The sequence below is a fragment of the Heptranchias perlo genome, chromosome 5 (assembly GCF_035084215.1).
Source record: "Heptranchias perlo isolate sHepPer1 chromosome 5, sHepPer1.hap1, whole genome shotgun sequence".
NCBI lineage: Eukaryota > Metazoa > Chordata > Chondrichthyes > Hexanchiformes > Hexanchidae > Heptranchias > Heptranchias perlo.
Window position 1 is genome coordinate 20771270 of NC_090329.1, and position 9950 is coordinate 20781219.

Genomic DNA, 9950 nt, shown 5'->3' on the forward strand with positions numbered 1-9950 from the left:
CAAATGGGTCTGCAGTTTCATTGCTGTTTGTAGGACCTTGCTGCGTGCAAATTGGCTCCAGTGACTTTACGTTGTAAAGCGATTTGGCACGTCACCTCCTCTCTCCCACTCCGTCCCTCCCTCCCTTTTTTTTTTGAATACCAGTGGGTACCAGTGGCTATGCACAAGGCAAGTCAGAAAATATGATCTCTTACCTGTCTCTGTTGTCTTCATGTCGTTTCTCTCTCCATGTTTTGGCTTCTGCTTCGGTTTCTCCCTTTCTCTTCCCTTCTGCTTCTCTCTCTCTCTAACTCCTCTCTCTGTCCTCTTCTGTTTCTTTCTGTCTTTATGTTTTTTACTTTCGAGTAGAATTTAGTCGGTGATTTGGTATAGCAGGGAAACGAGATAGCGACAGCTGTAGGCTGCGGATACCAGAAAATGTGGTCCTCTGCAGTTCCCTTCCCCATCACTCGTGTTTACACACCTTGTCCCATCACAACAGCCCTCCTCCCCTCCCCCTCCTATCTGTTTCCTTCAAGGAGCATTTTTATGCTTTCAAGCTTTATCTTAAAAAAAATCAAATGAGGAAAGACACTTTGTCTCTATCTGCCTGTCATACAGCTGTGTGCAATTATAATCTCGGTCTCAGAGGTATTAACAATTGCAACATTTACATTTTCTAACTGTCAACAATTACAGGGGACATAAAGGAGTTTTTGTTGGCTTTAAAATTCAGCTTTTCAAAAATTAACAAATATTAGCATGAGGAAAGAGACACTTTTTGTCAGCTTAATACACTTTCTGGAGTTTATAAAGCACAAAACAGTCTACAGTAGGTGCATTATTTTCATTTTCATTTCTCTCCCTCTTGCAAACACACAAAGAGCCTCGCTGCTTAAAACTCAACTTATGTAAACTGTACCTGAATAAAGCTTTTGATGTATGTCCTCTAGCTTTTCTTTAAATAATTTTGATAAGCAACTGAAAGCTAAAGAAAACTATTCAATCAACATGATTGACTGAACAAGACTGATGTATCCTGGGAAATTAGATGCTGTGAGCTGAATTTGTATTGTGCAGTCTGGCAAATGCTCTGACTGCACAATCCAAATTCAGCTTACAGTGTCACAGCTCTGGATAAAAATATCAAGTCCAAGCCCAGGCTTTTGGAAGAGGCTGAGGCCTTCAAGTAAAAACTAATCATAGAATCATAGAATGATAGAATGGTTACAGCACGGAAGGGGGCCATTCGGCCCATCGAGTCCATGCTGACTCTCTGCAAAAGCAATCCAGCTAGTCCCACACCCCTGCTACGTTTCCGGCCCAACGAGGAAGGAGGCATTGCTGGACTTGGTTCTAGGGAATGAGGTGGGCCAAGTGGAGCAAGTATCAGTGGGGGAGCATTTAGGGAAGAGTGATCTCAACCTGCCCTGTCACCAGTAACGATTTGTGCACATATACCCTCAGATCTCTCTGTTCCTGCACCCCTTTTAGAATTGTACCCTTTGGTTTATATTGCCTTTCCTCGTTCTTCCTACCGAAATGTATCACTTCACATTTTGCTGCATTGAATTTCATCTGCCACGTGTCCGCCTATTCCACCAGCCTGTCTAAGTCCTCTTGAAGTCTATCACCACCCTCCTCACTGTTCACTACACTTCCAAGTTTTGTGTCATCTGCAAATTTTGAAATTGTGCCCTGTACACCCAAGTCCAAGTCATTAATATATATCAAAAAAAGCAATGGTCCTAGTACCAATCCCTGGGGAACACCACTGTATACCTCCCTCCAGTCCAAAAAACAACCGTTCACCACTACTCTCTGTTTCCTGTCACTTAGCCAATTTCATATCCATGCTGCCACTGCCCCTTTTATTCCATGGGCTTCAACTTTGATGACAAGCCTATTAGGCGGCACTTTATCAAATGCCTGTTGGAAGTCCATATAACCACGTCAACTGCATTGCCCTCATTGACCCTCTCTATGTTACCTCATCAAAAAAATCAATCAAGTTGATTAAACACGATTTGCCTTTAACAAATCTGTGCTGGCTTTCTTTAATTAATCCACACTTGTCCAAGTGACTGTTAATTTTGTCCCGGATTATCGTTTCTAAAAGTTTCCCCACTACAGAGGCTAAACTGACTGGCCTGCAGCTGCTGGGTTTATCCTTACACCCTTTGAACAAGGGTGTAACATTTGCAATTCTCCAGTCCTCTGGCACCACCCCCGTATCTAAGGAGGATTGGAAGATTATGGCCAGTACCTCCGCAATTTCTATCCTTACTTCCTCAGCAACTTAGGATGCATCCCATCTGGACCTGGTGACTTATCTACTTTAAGTACAGCTAGCCTTTCTAGTACCTCATCTTTACCAATTTTTAGCCTATCCAGTATCTCAACTACCTCTTCACTTACTGTGACTTTGGCAGTATTTTCTTCCTTGGTAGACAGATGCAAAATATTCATTTAGTACCTCGGCCATGCCCTCTGCCTCCATGCGCAGATCTTCTTTATGGTCCCTAATCGGTCCCACCCTTCCTCTTACTACCCATTTACTGTTTATATGCCAATAGAAGACTTTTGGATTCCCTTTTATATTAGCCGCCAGTTTATTCTCATACTCTTTCTTTGCCCCTCTTATTTCCTTTCTCGCCTCCCCTCTGAACTTTCTATATTCAGCCTGGTTCTCACTTGTATTATCAACCTGACATCTGTCATATGCTCCTTTTTTCTGCTTCATCTTACTCTCTGTCTCTTTTGTCATCTAGGGAGCTCTGGCTTTGAAGGCATTCAATGGATAAATTTAATAATGTTAAACCCTTATTCTGGGTAATACAAATTTCAGTTACTGAGATAAAAGTGGCAGCTGAAGAAAATTTTAGCAGGTATTTTAAGCAATTTGTGAGGAAACGGTATTACAGCACCACCCAGTGGCCAAAGTGCAGGGTGACATGTTTACATAGGTGGTTTCCATTATAAATGTGAACATAGGTATTCATAATATAAAAAGGAGACATAAAAGTATGATGGAAATAGTGACAACGGGAGGTAAAGTTTTGTAGACAGGAACTGCACACAGATGGAGTCTGTCATTCTCCCATGATGTTGTACACAGGGAGTCAAAACAAATTTCAGTATTTTGGTTACAATGAAGTTTAGAGTGCTGGGATGGGGGGAATAAGTGGAAGGAGAGAGGAGAGGAGAGAAATGTTGATGGGGACAAGGGAAGAATGGTGGTGGTCGATGGGAAGAAAGAGGGGAGGTGGGAAAGGAGGAGCAAAGGAAGGCTCATTTTCTTCTCAGTGGGAGCGTAGCAGAATGGGTTACAGTCCATTTCCTTCATTGTGGGGCAGGGAGGAGAGAAGAGGAGGATAGAGAGAGGAGAAGGGGCAAAGGGTAAAAGAGAGGGGGCAAATGGAGATGGGTGGGTGGCACTGGGCCATGGCTGATTTTCTTCTCAGTGGGAAATTGGGATGTAATGGGCCTGAGTCCCTTCTTTCCACAGTGGAGAGAGTTGCATCGGGCAAGGCATATTGGGTCAGCAGAGAACTACAGATCAGCCATGATTCAATGATGGAACAAGCTCAAGAGGCTGAATGGCCTACTTGTGTTCCTATGCTTCTTTCTTAGCTGGATAGGTACCTAAAAACTTGAACTCTAACCTTCCCCAAACTCTCTGCTTCAAGGTTGGCAAGTTCAGCTGCCAATTAAAGCTACTGCCTTCTATGGGAGTCAACTCCATGCTGAGTTCACTTAAATACAGCTCTTTCAACATACCATGTGTGAATGAGAGAGCTATCCAATTAGCCCCACTCCCAAATTTTTCCCCTTCAGGTATTTATCCCATTCTTCTTTCTTTCCTCCAATCATGGCTTCCCTTTATGCTCTGGGCCATAAAGCAATGGTGTATTTAATGGCACAAAGGAGGCCTACTGTCCTGCTCATCCGTTGGTTGACTTTCCCCCAGGTTCGAGATGAAGTAATCTCCAGCAAGACACGTAAACAATCTTGCTTAATTTATAAACCTACTACTGTCCCTGTAATGAGGCTGAAACTTCTGCTCTACAGGTTTTCATGTCACTGAGTTAAATAAAAGCCACTGGGAAACTTTTTGCACCATGAGGCAGAGAAGACTGAGCCGAGGTGCACGTGGTGGCTTCTAACCGAGACCTCGCAAGTGGGGAAAGGAAATAACAGGGCTGCATGCAGGGGAGGGGAGAAAAACAGGGCTGAGCACCTGGGGGAGGAGGGGAACGGGGCTGAGCGGGGGGGAAAGCAGGGCTGAGCGTGGGCAGGGGAAACAGGGCTGAGTGCGGGTGGGGAAACAGGGCTGAGCACGGGGGAGGGGGAAAAACAGGGGTGAACGCAGGCAGGGGAAACAGGGCTGAGTGCGGGTGGGGAAACAGGGCTGAGCATGGGGGAGGGGGAAAAGCAGGGCTGAGCACGGGGGAGGGGGAAATGCAGGGCTGAGCGCGGGGGAGGGGGAAAACAGGGCTGAGCGCGGCGGAGGGGGAAAAGCAGGGCTGAGCGCGGGGGAGGCGGAAAACAGGGCTGAGTGCGGCAGAGGGGGAAACGGCTGAGCACGGGGGGGGGGAACAGGGCTGAGCACGGTGGGGGGGAAACAGGGCTGAGCACGGTGGGGGGGGGGAACAGGGCTGAGCGCGGTGGGGGGGGAACAGGGCTGAGCGCGGTGGGGGGGGAACAGGGCTGAGCGCGGTGGGGGGGGGGGAAACAGGGCTGAGCGTGGGGGGGGGGAACAGGGCTGAGCGCGGGGGAGGGGGAAAAACAGGGCTGAGCGCGGGAGAGGGGGGAAAACAGGGCTGAGCGCGGCGGAGGGGGAAAAACAGGGCTGAGCGTGGGGGGGGGGGGGGTAAACAGGGCTGAGTGCGGGGGGAGAAACAGGGCTGAGTGCGGGGGGGGGGGGGGGAACAGGGGCTGCGCGGAGCAGTCTCTAACCGCCGCCTCAAGTTAGAGGGAATTCAAGTGCAGAGTGACAACTTCTAAGGAAACGTGCGTTGTGGCGGGGTGAATATAGAAGGGCTGCGCATGGCAGCTGGATGGGGGGTGGGCGGGTGCAGGGAGCGAGCACAGCACGCGGCGGCTTCTAACCGAAACGTCGCGCGGGGTTTGTGACCGTTGGGAAGGGCGGGAGTGAAGGAGGGGGGGGCTGGTTGGCACGCGGCGCAAAAATGGTGGGATTTAAAAAATAACCGTCAAGAGACTGAAGCGCGTTAAAAGGTACAGGGGGGTTATCATCATTTACCAGCGAGCATTTACTGGGGCCAATGAGTAACTTTGCAACCCCGGCCCAGCAGTCTGCGGCTGTGAGCGTGGTGGCAGACGATGTGGATGTTTCGGCTCCGCCCGAGGTATATGCGAGTGTCTTGTGGCATGGCGGACTGCTGGGGCTCGCTTACTACAGCGTAAATGATTGCACCGTCTACATCATGCCGGATGCCCCCGACGAAGAGGATCTCAGATTGCTGAGGAAAGTGATCCAAGAGATCCAGCCCCGGTGCATCCTAACAAGTGCAAAGCAAGACCGTAACATGGCGGACTTCCTCAAGACAACGGGGACCGCCAACAACGGAGGGGATGGGAAGCCAGAAATAGCACTCTTCCCCAACGTGGACTTCGGGCTCAATATCAGCAAGCAGCGAGTATTGTCGGTGAACCTGCCCTTCATCCCCACTCACCTGACTGAAGCGGAAAAGATCATGTATCTGGCGTCAATCATACCATTTGAGAGCGCCACCATGTTGCGAGCACTTGGGGGGCTGTTGAAGTTTCTAGAGAGGAGGAGGATTGGTGTGGAATTGGAAGATCCCAATGTGAGTGTCCCTATCCTAGCATTCAGGAAATTTGCACTGAATGACACCGTGCACATTGACCAGGACGCCTACTGCGTGTTGCAGATTTTCAAGTCAGAAGTGCACCCATCTGTGTACAAACTGGCATCAGGACTGAAAGAGGGGCTCAGCTTGTTCGGAGTTATGAATCGCTGCAAATCTCAATGGGGGGCAAAGCTGATGAGGTTGTGGTTTATGCGCCCGACGAAGAACCTAGAGGAGTTGAACAAACGGCTGGATGTCATCCAGTTTTTCATGCAGGCGAGAAACACCGAGATAGTGCAAACACTTCAAGACTGCTTGAAGCACATCAAAAATGTCCCAATGATTCTGAAGAGGATGACACTGTCCTACACCAAAGTGAATGATTGGCAAGGTCTTTATAAGACCGTGTACAATTCTGTGTGCATTGGAGACACTTGCAGGTCCCTGTCGAGGTCTGTGGAACTCTTTGCAAAGATCTCTCAGACTTTCACAGATGATCTTCATTATATCGCCAGCCTCATAAATAAAGTGGTGGATTTTGCAGGTAGTAATGCGGAGAATAGATTCACAGTTAAGCCAAACGTGGACCCAGCCATAGATGAAAAAAAACGTAAACTGATGGGTCTGTCAGATTTCTTAACTGAAGTAGCAAGGAATGAATTAACACTACTGGACAACAGGATTCCTTCATGCTGTGTTATATACATCCCACTGATTGGATTTCTTCTAACTATTCCACGTCTTCCAAGCATGGTAGACAAGAATGATTTTGAAATAGAAGGGCTGGATTTCATGTTTCTCTCTGAAGGTAGACTTCATTATAGAAGTGCTAGGACCAAGGAGCTTGATACAATGTTGGGAGACTTGCACTGTGAAATCCGGGACCTTGAGACAGCTGTCATGTACCAGTTGCAGGTGAAGATTTTAGAGAAGTCTGCAGTCCTTTATGATGTGATGGAGTATGCAGCTCAGTTGGATTGCCTAATTGCTATGGCTGTTGTAGCCCGAGAGAACACCTACACAAGACCAAGACTAACCAGCAAGAATATAGTCAACATCAAAGATGGAAGACATCCTCTGATGGAACTGTGCACAAGAACATTTGTTTCAAATCCCATCAGCAGTGGTCAGGAACATGGAAAGATTCGAGTCCTCACTGGTCCAAATTCTAGTGGGAAAAGTGTATATCTCAAGGAGGTTGGGCTAATAGTGTTTATGGCACTGATAGGTAGTTACGTCCCTGCCACAGAGGCAGATATTGGTCTAATAGATGGAATTTACACTCGGATCCAAAGCCGTGAATCTGTGTCTGTGGGACTCTCCACCTTCATCATAGATTTGAACCAGGTGGCGGCTGCAGTTAACAATGCTACAGAGAGGTCCCTGGTGCTAATTGATGAATTTGGAAAAGGAACCAACAGTGTGGATGGCTTGTCTCTTCTTGCAGCTGTATTGAGACACTGGGTGCAGCAAGATGTGAAATGCCCCCATATTTTTGTATCTACCAACTTTCACAGTTTGGTCCAGCTTAACCTCATCCCCACTAGTACTCTTATGCGTTACCTAATGCTAGAGACCATCCAGGATGGAGAGGAGCTGGTATTTTTCTACCAGCTGAAGGAGGGAGTGTCCACTGACAGCCATGCTGCCAATATAGCTATACTGGCTGGGATGCCACCACAGGTGGTGCAGCGAGGAATACAGGTTTCTGAGCTGTACCGCAGAGGAGAACCTATTCGTCATGTTGACTGTCCTTCAAAAGCAAACCAATTTGAGGGATACAAGGCATTGGTGGATAAGTTTCTTCAGTTGGACCTCAATGACCCCAGTGTGGACTTGCAGGAATTTTTGAGCAAGGAGGTGCTGTCATTTGCGACATCTGAGCTTTAACATGGCTTGCTGGTGAACTACGTTCCTCAGGACATCGCCTCAAGTGGAAAGTGAATTGGATGTCTTCCTGATGAGCCCATGAATTTTATCCTGTTTCCCAGAAGTTTGTAATGGGTAAACAAAAACCTTTTCTGGGATTGGCAGTTGCTCAAGGTTTGAGGTGAGCCTATCAAAAATGCATTGATAATGTGATTAAACTTTTGTTGCTCAAATCTGTTAGGTTAATTGAGCTCAGCGTTGTGACAGTAGTGATACTGGGTGGGGAGGGGAAAATTCAGACAAAGATCCTGTTACAAATTATGGATGCGCCTTAATTATTCTTTAGGGTTCAGCGGTACTGGTTACTCCTGTAAGCGGTCCGTAGGTCTTAAGTTCAGGATTATACTTAAACTGCCCACTATAGAATACAATAGCAAGTGGTACCTTCTCGTATCTGAGCTAGATGTCATGTCTTTCACATGTGCCCTCATGAGTTTCTTCAATCCTTCTGTTGGCAAACTGAAAACACTTTAGTGAAAAGGGGCCAGATAGGAATCGGTAAACTGCTTTATTTTACAGACAGCAAGTGAATGTATAAAGTGGCAGTTATAATCAAAACTCACTTACTTCACTTCAAACTGATTCTTGCGAATTGGAACAAAAAACAAATACACATTAGTGAGCTCACTTAACTTTTCTGGTCACACTTCTAATTCTAACCAGCTCTAAGCTTAAGATGAGATATGTTTTTTCTTGTTAGGCTGGGCTCCCTTCCTAGGCCAAACTGGACTGAATGATTTTTCGTGTCCCTTTAACCTGTTTTTTCCTCTGTTCCCTGGAAGTTGGAGAGCTGTCCCCCAACTTCTTTCCTGTTCAGAGATTCGCCAGTATGCCTGCCAACCAAACTTGCTACCTCCTTCCCAAGAGCATATTCTCAGCAGATAACCCCTCTGGTTGGGTGCCCAAGAATACTGCCTTGAGTGAATGGTATGTTTGTAGTTTAAATCAAGACAATGAATTACTGCCCCATGTCATTGTGGAAAATAGTGAGGATAGTTGGTTCATTACACATCAATCCCCTCTTTGTTTCAGCTGCTCTCAGGAGGACTGTGAACTCACTAAATTTTAAAACACAACACCTAAACATAGCTCATTCCATAAACCTTTCTGTGGAAAAATGGTCAAAAAAATCCCAAAATATAAGAGTTCCTACTTTAGGTTCATCTCCAGTGATCCTTGCTGAAAATTACATGAGTGTGGACTTTGTGTCCCCTAAATACCAGAATGTGTCTTTAACTGCCCAATATTTACGTAGACATTACTGAGACTCAAAGATCAAACAGAGACCCCTTGCTACAGTATTCCAGCTATTAGAATGCATCACTTGCCACATTTTCAGCAGTCAGATTGAATGTAGACCCTATCAGACTGAGACTCAGGCTATAAATCAGCAGACAATTTATTTGACATAGAACAGGCAAATGAATAGTATTCAGTATAAAATTGTATGCTTATAGTAATTTACAAACTTTGGGTCAGAATTCCATTGTGCCGGACCTTGGTGCACAATCGCAACTGGAAGTGCGCAATTTCACAATATGCACCCCTAAAATGCTACCACTGAATGACTTTTTAGCATAACTAGATCCAAATGGTTGCTCGTTTCTTATGTGGTGAAATACTGCCGTGGAATCAAACTAGCACATATCCCCTGTGGGTAGTAGAATGACTTCTGAGCTGAGGTGACTTCAGATAAGCTCCCAATTGGAGGTCTATGGCCACACATTTATCAATCAAATTTATCTTACTAGAATGCTTGATGCTTTGATTATTTTCAGATAACTAGAACTAACCTGTTTCAAGATCTGGGCCAAATATTTTGAATACATGCGGCTGGCAATTAATATGTTGTCTACCCAGCTTTCAAAGCTATCATACAACAAGTACAACTCAAATGTTTCTGCAGTCAGTCCACATTAGAGTATTAAAACACCATTGTTTGTTTCAACAGGAACAAAGACACAGAAACATATTAATTGACCTTCGCCTGCCTGAATGAAATGCATATTTTCTATACCTTGTAGAAATAACACGTAGAAACCATAATTAACCCTGCATTTATTGTTACTAGTAATTAGTAATTCCATTCAATAACCTAAAATAGACAAAATGTCATATAGAGGATGTCAGGCAACTATGGAACTGAGCCAAGCAGAATTTATTACTTTCAGGAGAGTAGGAGGGGAGAAATTGGCTTTGTCGCTA

General features: G+C 45.8%; 1 protein-coding gene across 1 annotated transcript; it reads left to right on the forward strand.

The window, feature by feature from the left end:
- The first annotated feature begins 5267 nt into the window (after positions 1–5267).
- On the forward strand, positions 5268–7706 carry msh5 (mutS homolog 5). The gene has a single exon (XM_067985250.1). The coding sequence runs from the start codon at positions 5268–5270 to the stop codon at positions 7704–7706; it is 2439 nt and encodes an 812-aa protein (XP_067841351.1).
- Positions 7707–9950: the final 2244 nt, after the last annotated feature.

What these genes read in the sequence shown, in the direction of transcription:
- msh5 (XM_067985250.1), top strand. Translation starts at nt 5,268, where the DNA reads ATGAGTAACTTTGCAACCCCGGCCCAGCAGTCTGCGGCTGTGAGCGTG.